This window comes from Rhea pennata, chromosome 17 (assembly GCF_028389875.1).
Source record: "Rhea pennata isolate bPtePen1 chromosome 17, bPtePen1.pri, whole genome shotgun sequence".
Classification (NCBI taxonomy): domain Eukaryota; kingdom Metazoa; phylum Chordata; class Aves; order Rheiformes; family Rheidae; genus Rhea; species Rhea pennata.
The window spans coordinates 12,537,052-12,561,285 of record NC_084679.1 but is presented as its reverse complement, the minus strand read 5'-3'; the positions used below and the strand labels follow the sequence as shown (position 1 = coordinate 12,561,285).

Sequence of the window (24,234 nt, the reverse complement as noted above, 5' to 3'; positions counted from 1 at the left end):
CACGCGTTCCTCTGATGCCGACGCAGGCTCCTTCGCCGTCTCTGCGTGTCAGCACTGGCCGTCCTGCGAATGCGGTACCCTCCGGCAGAAACAGCCTCACGCGCAGCCACGGGGGCACATTCCTCAGCTTCCCACACCCCAGGTTTGCCTGATAAGAGCAGTAGTGCCAGACTGGGGAGCAGAACACTGCTCTGAGGTGGAGATCGGGAACAGACAACACGGGGGCCTCTTTTTACTGATGCATGCACCAATCTCCTTTTCAGTTCCCCCCTCCTCTTTTCTTTTAGTGACCCAATTTACCCTACTGTCACTGCCCAGTTACATCAGACTGCTATACAGTAAAAAAAAAAAAAAAAAAAAAAAAAGTAAAGAAAAAATCTCAGTTGATAGTAAAGGTGCTTTTAATCAGATATGCACCTCATCATACATACTTCCTTCTCAAAGCATATTTGCCAGCTACCTACTATTTCTCTGAAGCAAAAAGATTAAATGTGAAAGAGCTAATGACCAAAAGAAACCTGAAATTGCTTTCTTTTATTAAGGAGAATCCCTTCTATTACTGATTGCCCAGCATAACTGCAGTCTGGGAGAAGGCCAATGGCACACAGCATATTCAATCAACTCAAAGATGACAGAATTAGTGCCAGAAAAAAGAAAACCTCAGATTTCCGGATGCGGTACAGCGCTCTCAACAGCTGAGGACGGGTTATAAAGCCATGCTGACACGGCAGATCAGAGCATTATCGATACAGTAAGCAGATCAAAAGGGTGTTGGTCATTTTTCTTTTACATCTAGCGCACTGCTAGGAAGGAAACAGAAGCCTAGCTGAGGGAAGATACATCAGATGCCTCAAGTATCAGCCTTTCATTTTTAACAGCAGCAGACCACATCTGCACAACCATCAGGCCATACATTGCCTGTAGGTCTGCTGCTCGGGTGGGACATCTGGAAAGCAATCGACACTGGAGACAGGATTCTTCATCCAGCCACCGCACTAACACATTCAGCCACAGGAGCCCATCTCCTCCCAGCACCTCTGTTGCCACATGTGCCTGATATCCCAGAACGTGCACAGGGTAATAAGGATGAGATGTTTGAGCACAAACTGCAGGATTTCCTCTAAAGGGGCTGCAGAGAACGGGTGTCCATACCTCTCCCCTGTCCTCCCCCCCATAGATATTCAAATAACCAGAACCGCTACAGGTTCTCCTGGCCTAGGCAGCAGAGATTCCCAGAGGCCTGCCAAATGGGAATGAAAAGCAAAATAGCGGTTAGGACAGGTCTGAACAAGGACACGGACATTACATGATAATCATCTGTAACTCAGCATACAACAGACAAATTGCAGGTCAACACACCATTCTCCAGCGATATTTTCTTTGCAGTTAGAAAAATCTGAATTCAGATGTTCACTTTTTGCTGTCCCTTAAAAGAATGGGCAGGACTGCATCTCCAGAACCGAACTCCGAGGCACTGGGCTCCTCCAGGCAGCCTCTTCTCAAAACCTCTGCACCCAAACTTTTAAAATGTCATTAGATCCAAACGAGTCTCATCTCTCCCACCTCCAGCAGTACATGCAAGTTCAGCTCGCGCACAGGGAGACGGCTGAGGGCGGTAACCCAGTCCCTGGCAAGACAGTTTTACATTGTGAGTAACTGCAGAGGAATGGGGAGCTTGGGTATATTTATCCTATTAAACAGCCTTTCAAAAGGAACATTTTCAATGCTCTTAAAGAGCTGGCTCCAGAAGACTTGTTGTAGCTTTGCTGTAGGACTTCTCCCTGCCTTCAAGTTTGAGTCTGGAAGGAGTGGGGAGCCCCAAAGGGGAACACTGACCACAGGAATCCCCCTTTTCTCAACAGGTTTGATTTTTCTCAGCAAAAACGAAGAGAGTAGTCAGAAATAGAAAAAACAGGAATGCAACACGTGAATGCAGGCATTAGCTTCCAGATAAAAGAAACATAAAACCAGGCTCTTAAGGCATTATATTCTAATCAATTTTTTTAAAATTAAAAAAAAAAAAAAAAAAGAACAGACACTCTACAGAAGTAATAAAATCCAAGGACTACAGTCAAAACAAGACCTGGAAGACTGGAACCGTGAACAGATGCAGCTAAAATCCTGAAGATCGCTCGTTCGCATATATAGAAAGCATGTAAAATGGTTTGGTCTACTTTCCAAAACATCTTGAAAAGGAGACATTTTAGAGTTTTCTAAAATTTAGCTAATACTTTGAGAAGGTGATTGGAACACACGGTAGCTAACAGCAAGCTCTCAGCTCGCTTGTGAGGCAGGTACAGACTGTTGTTTAAAACTCAGAGAAATTCAAGGCACAAAGGTAAGTCATTTGTCAGACCTAACAACTGAGGCAGTACCAGTGCAGAGCAGCCACTGGTATTTTTACTTCAGGTTGTCTAGATTTGCCTAGAGGAAGTTTCCCCCCAAACTTACTCCAGTGACTGCTGTTTATTCAAGGCCTTACATTTTGCCATTATCAAGGTATTGGTGTAAGCCGTGCTTTGAACCACATATAACTGCTCAGTAAGAAGAGTGTCTGGACTGGTATCAATACGTAGTTATCGCCAACTCTGACTGAAGACAACGTCCGTAAGAGTCCCTGGAACTAATGCTACCCCTCAGAATGAGCCAGACCGCACATTTGTAGCGAGAATTTACAGAGCTGCACGGCTGCTTCAGAAAAGCTCGACAGCCAAGGTATCTAGCCGCTGTTATCCCTAGCGACACCAGGCTGCTGGACAAATCAAACAAGAATTCACCCTGCCCCACGCCGAGGACTGCTGGCGAAGTCCTCTGAGCGCAGCCGCCCCGAACCACGTCTGCGCTCAACTCGGACGCGGAGCGCCGAGCCAGTCAGCCTTCCCCGGCGCAGGACCCAGCTCTGACCACTACCAGCGAGTGCCTACACAAAGGCAAGGCACTGCGTCCTGAGATGTGGTCTAGGCGATCAGCCGGAGCGATGATTGCGGCTTCCCGTCCCAACCACCGAGACCCAAGCCGGAGCTTTTATTCCAGGACTTGTGGCCAACGAACCGGCTACAAGTAACATGCATTACTGCCACCCCAAGCACAAGGCTGTAAGTGTGTAAACACAGCTAGTTTAAGAATTTCAGTAACTGTTTTATCTCCATTCACTGCATATTTGGGGATTTGGAGACGAAGTTCAAACCTTGCGAGTGCTCTGGCTGTAGCTTCCCCAGAGCTGTCCCAACCGCGCACTGCCACTGCGAAGGAAGGGCCCAGCGATCCCCTTTCCAGCACACAAACTCCCGCTGTTCCTGGAGCACGCTCTGGCCATCATCAGACACTTCCCTAAACTAATTCCACTTAGCAAAGCGTTATTCTTTTTAGATAAACTCACCACATTTCTTGAAAGCACAACCCTCCCCCCCGGGATTTAAGCAGCTTTTAGAAAAGTTTAAGAGAACAATGCCAGAGTTTAGCCCTTCTCCAAAGTCACTAAAACTCCTGCTTTAGAAAGAAAATACTGCATCTCCACCTCAACTAACGAGAGCAGGACACAAACTGTGAAGTCGAGCCCCATTGTGCCATTAGTTGAAAGAAATTACACATCTTCCTATCCGATTCTCATAATTAATCTGCACCTCAAATGCAGATCAGAAAAGCTAGTCTGAGACTAGATCAGCAGGCAAAACCTGAAATGCTCTGGAGACATCCCTCATCGCTAGGAGCCACCTCTACGGGCATTTACACAGACTCTGCAGCAAAGTCTCAGAATTATGATTCAGTTCGGTCTCTAGGACTGCGCGTATCATACAGCTACTGGTGCTGAGCTGCCTTACTCAACTCGTCGGTGCCACTGAGCCTAGGTGTTAACTTTTGACACGGACTACTCCTCACCAGAAGGCTTTGAAGGGAGCCAGCCCTGCACGCTGCAAGGGGCCGGCAGAGCCCGTCGCGTGAGCCGAGACCTTCCACGGGACTTCTCTGAGGGGCAGTGGCAAGGGGCGTTGCACAGTGCGCTGGGAAAAGGCGGAAGGCACTGCAAGACCTTTCCTGGAACCGGCCACACCACTTCCTTCCAGACTAACCCAGACACACTCCGGACCACTCGGTAACCTCAGCAGCGGCGTGTTTGTCAGCCTGCTGACAGGGCTAGACTGCCAGCATCACGAGCGGTCAGCTAGCTCCCGTCTGTGCTACCGAGCAGCAAGATTTTCAAGGGCACAGAGACGGACAGACTCTAGCTGGCCAGACCGCAGCTGGACACCAGAAGTTCCTGTGAACAACCCTCTTCTTTGAGCTAGCACCTCAAACCTGCTCCTCGTCACCTCTGACGCAACAGGCTGGGAAATCCTTCAGGCGCTGGCTCCACTCACACGACCCAGTTGGCAGAGAGATAACCTGATCTTACCCGGGCCCACAGGGCATAGGTGCACGCACACAGCATGCAGGCCCGGAGCAACTGCAACTGCCTCGAAGGCCTGCATCAGCACCCGAGGTGAAGATGAAGCAGCACGAATCCCCAGCACTCTCCGCCCTGCAGTCCAAGCTGTGCAAGGGAACCGCAGAAAGATTTTCCTACAGGATCAGAAGTTTTTCACTTAGTTCTTGAACACTAAGTTAGACCCACACTCAAACAGGCTGAGAGAAATCATCCACCACCTACGAAATGCACGCAGTCTTCCTGCCCTCCTCCAGCTTCCTTAGAAAAACCTTCACCCCCTTCCTACTATCTCAAAACAGCTCGTGGGGGTGTTTCACATCGGCTTTGTCATTCTCAAGCACTTGGAAGTCACTGTTGCCCCACACATACTGAGACACAGATGCAACTTATCCTCAAGACTTTTTAAGCTCTTGAAAATACTAAGCTGACACTTAAAGGAGCCCAGACAGAAAACGTACGCGCCGAGATTAGAGCAGTCAAGTCTCACAAGGCATGTCACCATTGCCTACAGGGCCAGAGAGAAATACTCCTTAATGTGTTAAATGTTTGCTGAGCGGCCTCACACTGCAACTGATTTGAGATCTAAGTACCACGTCCTTTCAGAAGGGATGTACTTGATGCTTCGAGGGGGGGGGGGTTGGAGTGAAAATAAGATTAACAGAAATATGACTTTGTTTTTCCAATATGTCATTGGAATACAACTTGTTTCAACTGAAAGGCCACTAAATGAAGTGCGGTCCTTCCAAGCTCTTCATATTAACCCAAGCTGTCCGCTCCATCAGCACGGACAACAGTCTCCTACGGGCTTTGAAGACTTCAGAAGGACGACGCACAGCAAAGCCACACAAACTCGGCTCAAGCTGGCGGCTGTATTTTTCATGTATTGCCTCCAGAGATGAATACTTGAACTTATTAGCAACACTGCAACATCTCTGGTCTCAGAGCCTGCTCCCACCCAATGCTGTGTGTCCTCCCACTTCTTTCTTATTTCCAGAAAGGGGGGAAGGGGATATTTCCTGTCTTACAGCATATCCTTGTCTTTAGCGTGGCTGTCTCTGCACTTGAAGTGAAAAGAGACATCTTACATTTATTTCTCTCTGTTTAAATTTATAGTCCCAAGCAGAAAACTCAGCTCATGCCAGGAAAAAAAACACCCTACACCGAGACCTGGTGCCTTAGCAAACTGAATTCATGTTCTAATGTACTAGACAAATAAACATTTTTAGTTTCACAGCTACCAAAGGCTTCTGGGAATGTACAATCCCAGCTACACAGGACTTGCATGCCTCTGTATAGCGATTCACAGCTGACAGTTAGGCAAAGCTAAAAGAGAAAATAATCCTTTGCGTAGCTCCTTCCCATCTAGATTCACTGCACACTCAATACAAGTCCTGAACAACAGGAAACGATTACCAAAGATGGATAAGTTTAGTCAAAAAAACCCTCTTTCACTGCTCTATGAACAATCTTCGGGACAGAGTCAGGGAAAGTTTGGAAAGAGTTTGCAAGTCGCAGCTCGAGCACATCCTGTAACACGGCGAATGCAGAAGCAGCAGTCAGATCTAATCTCATCACTTGTACAACGTTGAAGAGCACAAAGCCAGGTTCTGGTTTACTGAACAGAGAAGTTAAAGATTGCACAAGAAAAGTTTCTGATACGTGAAATGTCTCACTTGCATAGACCTCACATGTCTTCTTACTCAGAAGTCAAACTTGGGACCTCCGCTGATTCAGAGAGGGGTAATTTCAGTGCTCCTGTCCTCAGCCAGCTGTCCCACCCAGAAGTTACAGCCCACACAGCAGAAATGGAAGCCGTCTTCAGCCACATTTTTCAGTCACAAAGTTAACAGCTCCACACTTTAAACCTAGACCTCCAGGTATGCCATTTTACATTGATATAAATATATCTGGCTCTGAACTGCAGCAACTACAGGCAGGAATGCTTCAGCCATTGCACCTGAACTCCAGCCTTTGCCAACTCCTTGCCCTAATCTTCACATCCCCAGAGAGCAAGGAAAAGCATCTGCATTTCAGAAATGGAGAACCGATGCACAGTAATGAGGAGAACAGCCCCGCTTAACACAGCAAGTCCAGACTAAATTAGAAAGCAAGTCCGACTCCCAGACCTGCACTAAAAATACTGAAGTTGGAATTTCTCAGTCCGAGTCTGCAGCCTGCTGTGAGCTCCACCTGCTCCCGAGTCCTCTGTCAGGACGCTCTCCTTCGGGGAGCAAATAAACTGAGGTTCCTACGGGCAGCTATAGTTAGTCCTACGAAAGATCAGGAGGAGCAACGCTCTGCACAAATTAGAGAGTCTCCATCTCCCTCCCTTTATGTCAGCTTCCAAATTGGAAACAGCTTTGGTCTCCAAGGAGGGTAAGTACAGCCTCCGACAGCCCTCTCCAAGAGTGGGTCTGCTCGTGTAAGATCTATTTCTGCTCGCTGCCTGAGAACAAATAGATCTTCAGGCATTTCCAGGAAGTCCCAAACAAAGGCATTAGCAAATGGCCAGCACTGACCTAACTGCCGCTGGGAGGGGGGAGCTGGCTCAGACTAAACTGAAGGACAGTGGTTCTCTTAAAACGTGGCAACACCCAAAGCGAAGGGGAGCGCGACGGCATCGCGGCCGAGCTCAGCGTGCGGAGCCGATGGCAACCAACGCGACTGCTTTACAGAAGCGACTAATTAGTTAATGCTGTCTCGTTACTGACCTGGGCTGGATTTCAACCAGTAGCCTGCATAAAAAATAAAAATATAAATATATAAATATATATATATAAATATATATAAGGAAAAAAATATCTTCACTTCATCACCCATGCACTCACCCCTCAACCCTCCATCTCCTCTTACACATGCAAAGAATCAAGCAGTCCCTCCCAGCACAGGCCAGAATTTTTATTTGCTGCTGGCTTCTCTCTGAAAGCTTCTAGAAACTGAAATCGATGTTCAAAAAACTCCACCAAGATTCGTTCTCCTCTGCCACAGCAAAAAAAAAAAAAAATCATGAAATCCAAATAAGCTGCCACTAAACTGACCCCCCAGGGACAACTCCCCAGGGCCAAGGTCTCCGATCAAAATACCCGCTCCCTTGCATTCCTGCAGGAAGAGGGGCTCAGCCAAGCCAGCTATCTGAGGAACCAGGCCCTTCCTGCTACATCAGCATGTGGCTGCTCCACAAACGCGAGGTCAAACACACAGCGCACACTCCCGCTTTACAAACAGCCAACAGCTCCGGTACAAAGGAGACCTCCGTTAAACACGGATTAGCACTATCGCAAGGAGTCCAAGGACAGGCACTAGCGCTAAACCACAGCTCTGGTGAAGGCAGCAGAAACTCAAGGCTTAAGACATTTCTAGTCCTTTGGCTGATCAGTCAAGCAACCACTCATGGGAAAGGGTGCCAGTGGCCAAAACCACCAGAGTGCTGGGAAATTCATGATGCCCTACAATCTATGCATCCTCCTCCCAGGCTGCTCTCCCCAAGCCAGGTGTTTCAGGTTGAGGCCATATAACTAGTATCTCGTCAAAACTTGTCCTCCCCACTGCAGTGAAACAAAAGGTTCCCTTTACCCTATATTACTTCTTCTCTAGCAGCATGTAGAGCTGCTGGGAAAAAAAAAAAAAAAACCTCTCTCCTCCAGCAGACTATTTTTCTTCCTTCAGCAAGAAAATACACTCTTTAGCAACCAGGACTGAGCAATCTTTCTAAAGTCTTCCAAGAAAAGAGACACAAAACTGTACTAACGACATGGATATAAAACAAGAGCGGAACACACTCCTCCCATTTACATCCCAGATGCTGCTCTGCTCCGGACTAAAGGGCTTGGAGAGAACTGCCACGCGCAGGGGCGTACGGCACCCAGACATCGCCGAGCAACGCTCCACGTGCCCACTCCAATGAGGCAGGCCAGGGCATTTTTTAAGCCTGGGGTGGACTCTATTTAGTTGAGATTTGCATAACTGTGGGCAGTCAGATCTGACTTGAACTGAAAATTGGTATAAGCAACATTAAAGTTACAACATATGTGTGTCTGCTGGTGAAATTTTTTTCTGGAAGAGTTCCAAGTAGTAACTTAAGGCAGTGGCAAATTAGAACAGTTTGAACACACAGCAACAGTTTCCAAATCTCTGGGCAATGGCAACCCACGCTTGCTTACATCCAGAGCCCGCAGGTGGAAACATAGGTTTTACCACTTCACAGGACACCTTAGGGCAGCCGTAGAGCACTTACCACTTGCAGATTATAACTTGGGAACTGCTGATTCTGCTTACCTAGGGGAGAAGAATACGTTATATGACGGTTTACATGGGAGCAGACTGCAAGAGTTTCACTGGACACTTAGTACTGCAGAGCTAAGGATATAGTTTCACAAGATGCAGAAAACCAAATTAACGGCTCACCACTGCCAAAAATGGAGAGGTTTTACTCCCTCTTCCAGACATGTGGTGCTGCCTTTTACTTGTGTTGGCTCTAGCTCTTGCAAGACCCCTCCATGAACCAGTTTAACAGAATACACACCCAGAGGGGAAAAGCATTTTCTTCTAGGTTAGTGATTCGCCACAGAAAAGGGAGAGAAGCACCGCAGTCAGCAAGAGGGAATGGGTGCGTGCAAAGAGCCGAAAGAGGCTGCAGCAAAGGGGTAAGAGACAAGTGAAACTAAAACCATCCCCCTTTCAACAGCAAGCCATCACGTTAACTCAACAGCCTGTGGGACCACAGCCGCAGGTCCACCAGCATCTCATGTTTGCCACACAGATAACTGCAGTCAATAGTAAGATTGCCAAAGGTCACTATGATCCTACCCACCTGCACATGCCTTTCGAAAGCTAAGAGAAACAGGAAAGCACGTGAACCCTATAACCAACAAAGGGAAGGGTAAGATTTGCATGGTTATGGGAGAACAGACACGAAACTCAAGGGGGGGAAAATAGCATCATTTAAACAGTGGAAACCCTATCCAAGTAGCATAAACAAATCTGAATATAGACCATTCCAGGCAGATTGCCAATTGCAAAATATGAGACACACAGAGATGATGAAATGAAGGACAGAAGTATCAGGATAAATAATAAATTCACTAAAAACATTAGAAGCACAAATTCTGCCCGTGAGACATAACCCTCCCCCTCGCTACCAGAGGGAGGAGGCCAGCAGTGCAGAAGGGGGACAATACAGAGCCACTGCAATCGTATCCATATTTAGTACAGTTTTATTGAGACATTGCTATCATGAAGGCTCTCAAATGGGATAACAGAATGCAAACTTGACAGATTTTAGTCCCTGAAGAGAATATTTTTTCAGAAACTCCAGCAACTTTGGGGAAATAATGTTGCTAATGAGAGCTGAAAATGCAAAGGAAGTCCAACAATGTAAAACTACCCTTAAAAATAAGGTATTTGAGATTTGAAATCTTGTGCTTGAAGGGAAAAAGTCTCAAGAAATCTCATGCTGGAACTGGAGATACTAAATAAAAGGTTACTATATTAAAATACAAATTAGGAGAAATTAATAAGACTTACTGATTTGACCTGCCAACTACTCTGGTGGGGTTTTGTTTCCTTTTTCTAAATAAAGGAATGTTTGTCTAATGTGGCATGTAGTTAAGCTAACTTTTTAAAAATCCAGTTACTAAGAAACTACTCTCAAAATGGTGGATTCTCCTTTTAAAAAGGTCTTCTTTCCTATAAGCGTTCTCTGCAACAGAGAGTGGGAGCAGACTTGGAAGCAACGCCGAACTCCCTGGGAGCCAGAAGTGTAAGTCATCATCAGCAACTGCCTTCACACAAAGCGCTGCCAAAAGCACAATGTAAACTCACAGAGCAGGGCGGGGGGAAACGACAACAAAATGTTTAACATTTTTCAGTCATGTGGATCTTAGTACTACTTTTAACTATAATAGGTAGAAAGTTTTCAAATGAAGCTTTCAACCTGATGGGCGTTTGACTAAAACTTAAAGATAACCCCAGTAATTGCAGATAGCAACATCTTTTAAAGTCCTCCTAAAAGACAACAGAATACAAGGGAGCAAGAGGCACACCGTTTTGAAGTTTAATTAAAACAGCTTCTTATTACTTTAACAGCAGCTTCTCAGAATGAAAGGAGGATAACATTGCTGAAATTAATGTGGGAACTGTACCGTTCCCCCTAGCCTACTTTGGGAGAAGATGTGAGCAGCAATTTGATGGGACTTGCAACGGCTCCACAGCTCCCATAATCTGTGGGAGTTTTCCAGCATTGGCAGAAGAACGTGGCTTAAGACTTTCACAACGTCACGACTGAGGCTCACAGAAAGAAAGGAAATTGTTAAAGCCAGACAGAAAACAAACATTTTTAGAACTGGAATATATGGTAGCCAGTGAATGGAGAAGAGCTAGAGAATCCAGTCGAGGTTTTCATATCCCCTCATCCTGCAAGAAGAAAGAGGACCTACCGTTCTACTTATCATCTGCATTACCTGCAAGAGAAATAATTAGGATTTTTCTTTACCAAGAACAACACTAAAAGTGATCAAATGCACAACAGTTTCTTCACCTCACTGTCCTGCACAGCAGTTGTTACTCTGTTACTAGCCATTGCCTAAGGCAGGACCAGTGCTTCACAAAAACTATCTGAAGGCACAGAGTAACTCAGGTTCCTCTCCTTAAAAATATATATATTACAAATACACATATACGCACACACACAGTCATGCTGGGCCACGACATTCAGAAAGGCCCATAAAACAGATCTTGCAAGGTTCCCTCCTCACAAAGACAACAGTAACAAAAATGAAATCTGTCTCCCTGGATACGAAAGGGGTCCCTTGAAAGTTGTTGAGAATTAAAATACATGTTGTTTTTCCCACGACAGTTCACTGTAGTCGAAGCAGGAAGGCTAACTTATCTTTACTTCTGCTGTGTTTTGCTCTACTCACAGCTAAGTAACTTGTCTACTTTTCAAATAGGAGAAACGCTCCAGTCTATCAACTGAAGGCTGTTTTAGTTGCAACAGAACTCAGGACCACAATAAATTTCAATAAAGAAAAGATAAAGACTATGGAGAAAGTAGGTTTTGAGAGGTAAAAGATGAGTAAAAGAGATCAGTCTCCAGTGCTGACCAAAAATGGAAATGTCAGCAATACTGAAATAGAAGCAGCATGAGAAAAAACTTCCCTTCATAGGTACACGAAATGAATCCCTCCTCAGATGACTTTCTAAAAAAGAGGTTTCAGTAAGATACCTGATTTTTCCTCCACCAATCCTAGGATAAAAGTCAACCACCACCTGAGACAGCAGTAGAGAGTATTCTGCACTAATCTGCAGAGGTCGAGATTCCCAGCCTGTAATTTCTGTGGTGCTGAACATTAAGTTGACTTCCTTGTCTCATCTCATCATATTCTTCCAGGTTCCTTAACTACAATATAGCAGAAAATTGATTCATTTTCCTATGGAGTATCTAGATGCATACATATTTCATATGCACATGTACCTACTCACATCACTATTATCCCAGTGTTGCTGAGCACTTTAAAATTAATCTGATCCATATACCGGGATTCGAAGCCCTCAGTCAAACAGAGCGACCAGGCTCCATCACTCACACATTAAATATGCAAAGACTGTCCCCCACACACGCACCAGTGCAAAAAGCTCCCTCATTGAGAACAATCTTCTCTTCCTATTTGTGTGGCAAATCCAAGCTTAACTGCTTAAAGCAGCTGGAAAACAGGCTGCTCCAACATCTTCTCCCTCCCCCCTCAAAAAAAAAAAGAAATTAAAAAACGGCTGTTTCTGCCAAGCAAGTACTGAACACACCGCATTCCATTTCATTAAAACAATTACTCAGAAGGCAGCCAAGAATTACATAAAGCTTCCTCCCCGCACCGCCCCCAGCCCCGTCGCTCCGTCCCTGCTCGCCAGCACGCCCGGCCAGCGGCCCCCCAGCTCCGCACGAGCGCGCCGCGGCCGCGGGATGCCGCCCCGGGGAGAGGGGTGCCGCGGCCCCGCGGATCTCCCCGGCTTTTCCATCCCACTCGAGGGCTTTTCAAACCCGGGCAACGCAAGCGGGGGGGCCCAGCAGGCCCAGACACCCTCGAAGGCCTCTGCGTCTCACGCTACCCCGAGCGGCACCGATTTGATCGGGTTCTTTACTCCCTCCCGTCTGACGGTAAACGAGCATCCAACAAGCTGAGCCTGTAACCAGCCCTTACGGCAAGACGAACGACAACCTAAGCGGCTCCCTCGTCTCGTGAGGCCCAGGCTCCCAACACGCTCACGAGGCAGGAGGCGCCGCAGGCGCCAGATTTAAGCGACTAAGGAGTGCAGAGCGGCACGCCGGAGCAGCCGCACTCATCGGGCGCTGCCCAAGGGAGCCGCTCCGGACAGCCGGGCGGCGAAGCACCAACTGCACGCGGAGGGCTGTACGAACCCGACTGACACATTCATCCCAACCTCCACACAGCCCTTCCGCAGCTCCCAGCTCGACTGACAGCTTTGAGCTCCTCGCGTTTCACGGCAGAAATTAAAGGCAGCTTCTTCTGGCAAACGCCGCTCACCCACCCACAACACCGACTTGGCCACTGATAAGAGATTTCATGACGCGGACGAAATGGCATTTCGCTCCCTCCCCCAGCGCTCCTGCTCTCTGCAGGGAGCCCGTCTAACTGCTGGAGCGGCTCGCAGCCCCGCAGAACAGTTCCAGCTGCGGACGCCGCTCCTAACCAGCCCTACGCGGCCCACGGGCAGTCTCCCACCCAAAACCGCTGCGGACGAGGGAGAGCTGCAGTTCGCAAGTACTACACGACCGGGCGCCTCCCTCCCTCGGGCCACCTCTGCCCAGAAGGCACGGCTTGGTGCCAACGGCACAAGCCCCGCTGACACGGCAGCTGCCCGCACGAGGAACGGGGAGCACCAGACCTAGCTAGCGGCCAAACAAGGCAGGCAGCCAAGACGATCGGGCCGGTCGTCGCCTCACCCGCGCCTGCGGGGCACGAGGAACCTCAGCTGACGTGCAGCGAGCTTCGGCTGCTTCGCCTGACCCGCTCGAAGTCAGCAGCTCCAACACAAAACGCAGCACTTCAGAGAGGAGCCTGGAGCTTGCTTAGAGCCATGGAAGAGGATGCAGCGAGGGGTATTAACCCGCTAAGCCACGACAAATCATTACAGCCTCCCCGCCTGTGACCTTTTCTACTTCTAGCTTTCTTTGCCCCTCCTGCTCTCAGAAAAAGCCAGCCTAACCACAGTCCACAAACCACCAGAAACTCTCCCATACGCTGGAAGTGAAATTCTCTGCTTGTCTTGCTGTTCAGTGATGGAAATAATATAAGAGCCTACTGGGAATGTAGACAGGCCCAGGATTAATTCTGTCTGCCAGCTCAATTTTGTGACACAAATATGGGTTTGGTTTATTCCTGGAGACCCCATGCACTCTGATTTACTGCTGAGCCATTTAAAGCACAGCTCCTCACGCACAGTGTCATTCAGAAAGTTTACTCCCTAGAGCAGCATTTACCTTTTTTGCTGCTCTTATTTCCACATCATTTGCAAACTACTAGAAGTTTAAACAAGTACAACAAACAGTAAAACACCAGAAATAGTCACAAACTACTGCATGCTGTAAGTCAATCACACCCACTAGTTTGCCCAAAGTCCTCTACACAAAACTTATGTATGGTAATAAGAACATTGTGAGAAGTGACAAGACAAACGACATTGGAAGATTCAAACTACCATATCATTTAAATAACAAACTAAACTTGTTCTTAGCGTAGCGGAAGCCCAGCATAGAGAAAAAGCAGCCAAACAATAACAGTAAGCTGCCTCCCTTGTGGCCTGCCCTAAGTTCTCTTGGCTTCCTAGCTTATGTTCCACAGAAGTGGTCGTCTCAAACTGGCAAGACAAATTTCCCGTGTAAATTCAGAATAATTACCGTCTGCTACAAGAAAAAGCTGCATTTGTACGAGCAGAAAAAAAAAGAGCATATCTGACTCCTGAACAGCTCAGACACAGAGCCTCAGGGACTCCAGCTCCTCCAACTGCAACACCATAAACACCAAACTTGTTCTGACTCCAGCTGCCATTCCTATTTAGGTTAGTTCATTAGGACTTTAAAACATACTTCAAAAGACGTGTCTCAGAGCTCCAGAACCCAGCACAGAAAAGCAAGCATGGATTTTAACACCAATCAATCAAGAGAGACTGTCTCCAGACATTTGGCTATTGCTGCTCTAGTGCCATTTGCAATGAGAATAAGCACAAACAAGAAAAATAACTAAGAGCGGCATGAGAAAATCATCACCCACCTCCTATTTTTACCGTGCATCTTTAGCACATGACATTTGAGTGATTTCATGATGCTCTGTGGTAAAGGGAAAGACTAGACTATAAACTACTGAGGGAAACTTGGAAGAGAAAGGGAATTTTTCTCCCTATTCACAGCCTGACATAACAGGAAGAAAAAAGGATGAGCAATCAGAAAGGCAGAGAGGGACCATATCCAGGGCTGAGAAGGGAGGAGAGAGAGAGGGAAAAAAAAAAAAAAAAAAAAAAAAAAAAAGAAAAAGCTTATAAATTTAATTCCAACTTGCCATTGCCTTGTTCCAGCAAGAGTGACAGGAGAAGCCCAAAAGAGTTACTATGCTGGGATCTTCAGCTGGAAGCTACTTCAGAAACACCAAAGATCTTAGTAAACATTAACCACACATCACAGGTAAGGAGCTATCATCCCTATTTTACAGATGGGGAAACAGTATGTCCAAAGTCAGAACAAGCTTTTGAAACTGTGGATAAATGGTTACTTTATGCTAGATTAAACATAGGCAGCAGCCAAGAAAAGGGGCCTCACTCGCATCCCATGCCACTGTCTGCACCCTCATGCCAGGACTAGGATTTTGCAAACACATGGTGAACCAGATCAAGGAGCTCATCTGGCTGAAAACAAACAAGCAAACAAACAAAAAAAAAACAAATTAGTTTTCAGAGGAATCAGTTTGGTGATCCAGCTAACCACACAATTGTTACTGCAGACACTAGGAAGGGAGATGGGAAAAACCACCCTTTAAAGCAGCCGGCGTTCCCTGTTTCTACCTTGCACTGGATCTAGTTAACTTGCCACAAGGTGAGACAGCTCAGCTCACAGATCCCATGGCAAATAACTTGTTCAATTTGGGGAATTAAGACTGGTTTGCCAACTGATCCAGCTATTTGAACCAACCTACTCTGAAGCCAGATACTAAGGAAGCAGCAAGCACACAAGAGAAGGGGCAGCAGGAATCACCATATTTGGCTGCAACCTGCAATTAGTCTAGATTAGATGCATAGTGAGATTTTACAGTGAAACAAGAACAGGACACAAAGGTCTCCACAACTCCCTATCTAGCACTTTAGAATATCATAGTCAAGTAGTAATGAAGTCCTGTACTTCAAGGACATGTTATTAAACCTCAAGTCAGTTAGGACAAGCTACAGAGCAAGAAACTCATCCCCCAAACCTCATCATCTTCTCACGTCCTGGGGAGGCTTCCCACAGACAATGTCTCGCTTTCAAGCAGCTGAGGCAGAAGAGCATCTTCATTAACAGCTTCCGCATCCGACAAAAAGGGACGCAGAAGCTCAGCGCACAAAGCAGGGAGGAATAGCCCGAGACGCAGAGCGGGAAACTGGGTCTCGAGATTCTGTTCGCTCACACTGATTTTCCACCAGTGTAACACTGCTGAATTCAGAATTTGTTCTGGCTTTCTCCACAGCTGAGTAGATTCTGGGCATCAAAACTAATGCATTAGTCTGATCCTAACAGATCTGCTTTGTGCCTATGGATGAGTTACGTTCCCCTCTCTCTACCTCAAACTTTCTGAATCTGCCTGCAGGAAATAAATGAATAAAATTACAAAAGATTACACATGTCCATTGCTCCAATACAGAAGCAGTGAAGCAGGGCTGATTTTTCTCTAGTGCAATGCACAATACTGCATAAAACCTTAACACTATGTGGTATCAGCTTAGTTGCACAGATTTAATTTAAGAACGTATGTAGGTCTTTAGAGCGGATTAAAAAACCCAACTCTGATATAACTAGTGGTGCAATGTTATTACTTGTTCTGCTGCCAGAGTTGAAAATTGTGTCCGTCATTGCCAGAGTTTCACAACTTGTTTCACATAATAAATACAATTCAAGGGGAGAAAGGATGAGGAACAAAAGGTCTGCAGAAACTGAAGTATTCTGATCCCCCGAGAAAGCAAGAACTAGCAGAGTGACAGCATTAAACAAGATCTATGAGAAGCTACCCATTTCTCTCTAGCACTAGAGATGGTGTCAGAGGAGCCTTTTTAACTAGGAGGGCAGCTGAGCACTTGGGATAAGCTGACCTCTCCCCGTTAGGGACAAAGGAGCTAAAGACAGCACAGAGTCCAGACTTTCCGTGGAAACAGAGCAGTAAGAAAAGAAGCCTCTCTCTGCATCGCACGCTGCTCGAGGCAGAGGACTCCCTGTCTGAGCCGCTCAGGACAATACAGTCCCTGTTCGACGAGGGGTCAGAAGAGCGAAGAAGCTGAAACAAGTCAGAACCCCATTGTGCAGAGCATTAGTTCTGTTTATAGTCTTCTCGCCCAGCAGCGGGAATGACTCAGAAACCTGAGCCAGTAGAAAGCCCAGGGACCAAATTACTTTACCAACGCTTCCCTCGCCCCATTACCATTTCCTGGGCGTAGCTGACCATGAGCAATTTCAAACTAAATAGTCAACCACTTAAGACCAAAACCCCACTACATATGACTACCAAGAATTGAGTCAGGCGGGCAGACACCACCTCCAAAAGGGAGGCTGACAGCACACCCCCAGAGAGCACAGCAGTCTTCCAAACGCTCGGAGAGATGACAGACGGGAACACATGTACCCCTCGCTACGCTCCCACGGAAAATCAGCGGCAAGACTGCTCTCTTTTAAGTCAATTTTGAGAGGATTAAGCCCTGAAGAGAGGGTGGAAGAAATCTGCTAAAACAGAGGAGAACAACTTTTAAAATAAAATCACTTGTGTCAAATCACTTGTGTCACTGAATCTTTGTGCTCAGTTTTAGGCTAGGCTGCTAGACAAGCCTTTTCCAAATGAAAAGTCCTTCTTGAGGTAAGCAAGCACACCTAAAATAAGAAGCTTACAGGCTAGTTTACATGCACGGCCAAAACACTGTCATAAATACAAAAAAAAAAGTTTTTGCTGTTTAATAAGAATGTAAACTATCTTTTACAAGCCCTAGTGAATGCTATTTTGTTTTTGATTGCAAAATCCACCTAAATTTTTTGAAGTCTTTAAAAAAAATAGCTAAGCAGTACAGAACCAAGAATATTAAAGTCATCCAAAAAAAAAAAAAAAACCTTCTAAAAGCAAGGCTATTTCTGTTTGGAGTCACCACCAAAGCCCTGAAAATAAATAAATAAATAAATAAAACAAAGTTTTTCAAAGATTTCACAGAGCACTTGCAAACAACCCATGTCAGGGAAAAAAAAAAAAAAAAAAAAAAAAGTTTCTGAGGCTGTAAAATCCTTCCTAGTCCTTTGAAACCTAACTATTACAGCATTCTGATAGCTCTCGAAACCTAAAGTGATAAATTTACAGAAATTAAATTGATCTTTTTATCTACACAGAACAAAACACTAACCACACACAGTAAACAGCTATACAAACCTAAAAACAAATATGGGAAATGAGTTTTTTTTTTTTAAAAAAAAAAAAATAGACTGAAGGTCTTTTCTTGTTTTTATTCAAGGACAAAAATGAGAATTTAGTTCTTTGAAGTTAAGAAGACACCAAAAGTCACACGCAAGCAGCACTAGCCAAACTGCAGCAATTTTAAAGTTTCCTTTCTCCTATTTATCTCACCACACAAATACATGACACTTCACGTGAACTAAGTTTCTTCCTCCATAACCAGCAGACCCCAATGAACTGTCATCTCTCTTACACACGGTGACACCACAAAACCAAGAGGAATTCGACATCTTCATTCAATACCTCAAACACTCTGAAGCGAACACATGTGCTTGGTCACTTGCATGGTGGGCGTAGGGCACGTAACAACGCGCTGCAGCTCGGTGATCCCCGAAAGGAAAGGGCTGATACCCTCCAAAGTCAGGGTTTTCCCCCTTTAGGGCTCAATTTTATTCTCTATGCCAATTTACAACACTGCAGAATGACAAACTCTTCCAGCAAGCTTCCTGTCAAACTCCAAGCACATCCGCAAGACATTTCCTCAGCGAGATTTGAGGAAGGCAATCTGGACGAGCCCGGTCAGCTGCTCAAACCCCTCTCCTCCTCCTCCTCCTCGTCCCGTCCCACCCCGTGCTGCTCGGTGTGCTGGAGGGCCCGGCACCGCGCGCCCTGCGCGGCGGCAGCGGCTCCCCGCGCGCCGGGGCGCGTGAGTCACGCCTGCTGAGCTCTCCAACGGCTTCCTGCACGGACTGCGTATTGTAAAATCATTTCTTTGCCTCTGTAGGGGGGAAGGAACAAGGCTCTTCCTGCTCTAAATAAACTCCAGAAACAACACAAGTCCATTCTCATAGGTGTTTCGTAACCTCTCCAGCAGAAGCAGCGCGAAGCTCGACACTCCTGCGTTTCTACCTTTCGCGCACAAGCACGCGCTGACCGGCACTCGCTAGCCGGGGCCTCCGGAAGGGAGAGGAACAGCTGAACAGCTTTTGATATCCAAGGACTAAGAGCAGAGACATCAGTAGCTTCTGCGAGGTGGCCGTTCACACCCAGCAAGGTCTCTCTGTCACTCAGTGTTTCTGCACCATGCACCAGCACGGTGTAGAAGTGTCTCAACTGATTTCACACTGCGAACCTACAAGGCACGTGAGCTCAGGCTCAACGCCGAACTACGTCTGGACCAAAACTGGGCCGGGAAACAGCACAGCTATGTCCACCTGGCATCGTGCCTGAACCAGCAAGCCCTGCCGGTCCGGCCTGACTCTGGACAGAGCCAGCTCAGACGTCTGTATCCATGGCACAGTTAATCCACAACTCAGATAATCCACCCGTAGATAATGAGGAAAGAAAAACAAACAACTCTCACTTCAGTTCTAAAGTCTGACTTATTTCAGTGCATTTACATCAGCACAGCAATGTTCCCTTCTTCATGTATCCACAGTGAGTGGTTTTAAGAGAAAAAAAAGTTTGGGGGCTAAGACTTGCAGAGGGAAAGTGCATGGTCTTCTGCAGTGAACTCCGTGGAGCAGAGAAAATACATGTAGAGAGAGAAAGGGTTTTAGTTGGTTGTTCTGCTTTACCGTTAGATAAACGGATCTCGCCCGCTCCGAAACACTCCGCACCCAAACTGCGAAAGACCTGGCGTGATCTCAACGCGACGAGACAGAAAGTTACACTTTAAAAGTCAGACTGAAACTTCAACTTCTGGTTGTGTTAGCACATTTAACACCGATGAAGAGCACGAGAGAAAAAAAAAAAACAAAAAAAAAAGGCACAACTTCACTTTTTCCCCCTCCTCGACTTTCATCGCCGTTCCCCGACGAGCCTCCTACGGAGGAAGGCTCGGGACAGCGGCAGAGCCGCCCTCCACCCCGCCCGCCCGCGGCCTTCACCCTCAGCCCCGCGTCGAGCCGCCGCCGCCCCGCGTGCCACGGCCGGGGGGGACCCGAGCCCCGCGCGGGGCCTGCGAAAGCCGCCGCCGAGCAGCAGCAGCCGCCGCCCCGCGGCGCCAGGCGGGACCGGGAGCGGCGGAGCGGAGCGGAGCGCGGCGGAGCGGAGCGGGGCAGGACGAGGACGAGCCCGGGCCCGGCCGCCCCGCGGGCAGGGGCCGCGGCAGGGCCCGAGCCGGAGCAGCGAAGCGGCAACTCACCCAGGTCGTCCATGGCGGCGCCCGGTGCCGCCGCCGCCGCCTCAGCGCCTCGCAACTTTCCCGGCCGCGCGCGGCCCCGCGCGCGCCCCCGCCGCGCCCCGCCCCCCGCCGCGCGACCCCGCCCCGCCCCTCCCGCCGCGCGACCCCGCCCCGCCCCTCCCGCCGCGCGACCCCGCCCCGCCCCCCCCCCCCCCCGCCGCGCGACCCCGCCCCCGCCCCCCCCCCCGCCGCGCGACCCCGCCCCCCCGCCCGGCGCTGCCCCCTGGCGGCGCAACGGCGGCGCCGCGCGGCCCCCGTGAGGCGCCGCGCCCGCGCCCGCCTCAGCCGCCTCAGGCGCCGCGGCGGGAGCCCCGCGAGGGGCCCGTTACCAGGCGGCGCCGCTCCGCCCTTTCGGCCCCCCGAGGCGGCCCCGGAGCGGGCTCGCCCGCGGCCCCGGGGGCGGTGTCGCCCAGCGGGCCGCGCAGGGCGCCGGGCGGGCGCGGGGCGCTCGGGCGCTTCGCTGCTGAGAAAGCTCCGGTGTTTCTCAGGGGACGGCCCGGTGTGGAAGTCGAAACACGGATTTTCACCACGTGCTTCGTTATCAGCGCCCGGATTTAAAACTCCGCGCGAAGGAGCTGTCACGCTGCGTTTCACCACAATCCGTCCCCGGCTTTTCCGTTCCTGTTACACGGCGACGTAGGGACGCTCGTCCCCAGGTGGAGCAGCGCAAGCCCCCGGCACTGCCCTTGCTGCTGGTACCCGGTGGACCTGAGGTAACCAGGAACACGTCCTTCGTCCCTAGAGCTGGCAAAGGCCTTTCCTGGGATCTGTGGGCTGCTTCCAGCGACGCGTGACGGGCGTCTGTCTTGGCCTGGGCCGTATTTGACCTCTGCAGACCGAGGTGTCACCTTCGTAACTGAATTCCTCTTCACGCACTAACATTTCTTACTTACAATTGGCAGTTTGTAACCCTCTAGTAACTACCCAAGTTGTAGAGGCAGGTTAAAACTCAAGCTGCTAAAGCAACTGCTCAGCAGTACGGGCAACAGCCAAATTCACCCAAACACTCTTCAGCCCCTCCTGTGCTTCCTTAATGCTCTGCAACTCCCATTTTCTTGCAATCTACCTGCTTTCTGCCTCTGAAATTCTCACCGACTCAGAAATCCCTGCTGGCTGCTCCGGCCCTGTTCATGTCCAGCTGCAGCACCAGCAGCTGCAGCTCCCCGGGGACGGCCACCTCCAGCGAACTCTTCCTCATCAGAGCAGTGACGCTGAGAACAGCCACATCCCTCCCGGCTGCTGCCACTGGGAAGCACTGAGGAACAAAGTCTGGAGCGATTGCTCGGGGCAGGCACCGCAGTCAGAAGTATGCAGTGGGTTTCCTCACCTGTGACTAACGCACGTTATGACTCTACTGAATCATCATTTTTCACAGATAAGAAATTATTATCCCAATTTTCCAGATGGGAAACGGGGCTGGGAGCTGGAAACGCCACAGAGCATGAGTCAACATCAGTTTAAGGCTGGGCTTTGGGACTTCCTGGCTCCACACAACCCGAGCGCTCAGACCACGTACTTGAGGCCTCCTTCCCCTTCACCAAAGCGTCGCTAACCAGTAGGGACCAGGTCCGCAGTGAAGAGGTGGCCCAACACACCATCCTTCCTAAGCCAGGCACTCAGCAGAGGCTAGGGACAGTAATCTCAGACTGACTGCCAAACAGAGGAGCGATCCAAGTTATTTCATTAGCTGTGTTATGAAAAGCATCTTTACCTGCAGCAGGCTGAATCTATGTCAGAGAAGAACAGCTTCGAAGCTACACTGACCTGTAAGGCACGTTCAGAGCTGACCTGTGCACCTTCCCTAGTGACCTGACACTGCAAAGCGAGGAGAACAACGTCCTTGCAGTCTGCGTCCTCTGTGCTGCACCACAGGCACATCATGCAAGGGGGATGTTGCTGTTTCTTCAGGTGAGCACATGAAAGACAATGTCAGACATTAAGTCTAAATGCTTCCTTCAGCTTAAGGAAATGGCAGTAACCGAGACATGCAGCCTCCCCTCCTTACGCTATAAATTCCAACCACTTCACGTTTCTCAGAAGATCTCTTATGGCAAAAGGAACAAACCTGGTTTCTAGCATATGATGTAGGACATGATTTAGTGCTATGGAACGAAGGAACCACTCCAGCCTATTGTCACACGTACGGCTTCATCAGAAGAGAAGAGAAGCAATCAAGTAATAAATGCCATATTTAACATTATTTATACAAACCAAACAATTATGTGAACTGTATTATTCACTATAAATGACAGGTGCCTTTCATGTTTATCAATGTGGCTTATTCTGGCAAAGGGTGATGGCATGTTCACACTTCACATACGGATTATGAATTCACATTGCTAGTAATTAAGTGCTGATACAGGGACAAACGCCATCTAGGCTGCCTTTGTGTACGATACCTCAGCATCGGTGAATGCTACAAATCAACCTGATAAAGGGGGAATATTAATATTTGCTACTAAATTTTCCATTTTCAAATACCAGTGATAATTTAAGCAGTTATAAATAGTGATAGTTTAAAACAGCTGCCTAGCACAGGGACACGCGGGCAGGATAGGAGCATCCTGGTGGCATATACGGCCAGCAAACACAACCAGAGACCTTCGGAGGTAACTTGTCGGCAGCGTAAAATCTAATTTACACCAAGTGACAGAGAGCAGCTGCTTCCAGCTTCTTCACTGGGATTTGGCCCCGGGCGCTGGACAGCAATGGTCTTTGGTCCCCCCTCGCAGGGGCTGCTTAGGTATTAAATATGACAACAGCTGCAGCTTAGAAATAGATGGGGTTTACTTAATTTCAAAAATAAGATTTTACACCAGACTTGGCAGCTGTTTTATTCCAGAGTACAGGCTTAAGATTTCTTTAATAGTAAAGAGATCTTTTCTCTTTTCTTTTCTTTCAAGTGATGCCAACGGATATGCACATTAACGAGCCATTGCACAACGATGCTGCGCACTGAAAGCAGTTCCCCGATGCCACGCACTGAAAGCAGTTCCCCGGCACGTTTCGGGAGCCAGTCAGGCACCGCTGTGGCCGTCCCCGCTCCCTCCCGAAGGGGCAGCTCCCCGCTCGCTGGCTCCGCTCCCCCAGCGCGCTCTGCTCCAGGGAGCCTCCTCGCCAAGAGCCGCGGGGAAAGCGCCCGCCGGCGAGGCAGCAGCGGGGCTTCCCACGCAGATGCGCCCTCGCGTTACCGAAGCATGTTGCCGGCTGGGGCGGCCCGGGCAGCGGCGCCAGGGAACAAAAGCCCTTGTGTCGGCGCACAACGAACCTTTGTGCTCGCGAGGAAGGCGCCGAGCGGCTTCTCACGGCTGCTTCCCCCGCGGGGCGCACCAAAGGGAGAAGCCCCCCAAACCGCCTTTTTTTTTTTTTTCTTCTATTTTTTCCACAGCGAAGCTCAGTCTCCGTAGAGACTGTCAAAAATTGCCAATGCCGACTATATTTCAAGTCGTCATGGCGGGGTATTGGGAAAAGTTTTCAATTAGCAATAATCGCGCCTCGGATTAACCTCATTGGCTACGATACTGCCACTGCGCAAAGCTGACTCCCTCCTACCGCCGCCGCCGCCCCTCGCCCCGCCGCCGTCCGCTAGGTAGCGGCGAGCGCCGCCGCCCCCGCGCCGCGCCGTCCCCCGCCGCTCCGCGCCTCGCCACCGCCTCCCCGGCCCCGCCGTGGCCTCGCGCCACCGCCGCGCGGCGGGGAGCCCCGTTTCCTCCGCCGTGCAGAGCGGCGCGGCGGCCGCGTAGCTTGCTGGGAAGCAGTATGCAAAACAACGTGACGCCACAGGCGGGCGGTGAGTATGCAAAGCAGCGTGACGTCAGGCCGGCGGTGAGTATGCAAAGCAGCGTGACGTCAGGCAGGCGGCAGGGCGCGGCCAGCCCCGCCCCCCCCCCGGAGCGCAGCCTGGCCCCGCCCCCGGCCCCCCGCAGAGATCCCCGTTTCCC

The 24,234-nt window shown here is 49.0% G+C and overlaps 1 protein-coding gene and 1 non-coding gene across 3 annotated transcripts in view; both read right to left on the bottom strand.

The window, feature by feature from the left end:
* Nucleotides 1-20,319, bottom strand: part of PXN (paxillin) — a 47,356-nt gene extending 27,037 nt beyond the window's left edge. The window contains exon 1 of one of the 2 annotated variants that reach the window (XM_062589788.1): nucleotides 20,255-20,319. In XM_062589788.1, the coding sequence (XP_062445772.1) occupies nucleotides 20,255-20,267 (13 nt within the window). In that variant the 5' untranslated portion in view covers nucleotides 20,268-20,319. Of the gene's footprint in view, nucleotides 1-12,836; nucleotides 12,895-20,254 lie in introns of those variants that run through there. The other variant, XM_062589789.1, reaches the window with a different exon arrangement.
* A 3,372-nt stretch (nucleotides 20,320-23,691) lies between these two features.
* LOC134148465 (U4 spliceosomal RNA) lies at nucleotides 23,692-23,832 on the bottom strand. Its single transcript, XR_009960218.1, has one exon. It is a non-coding gene; the product is annotated as a U4 spliceosomal RNA (small nuclear RNA).
* Nucleotides 23,833-24,234: the final 402 nt, after the last annotated feature.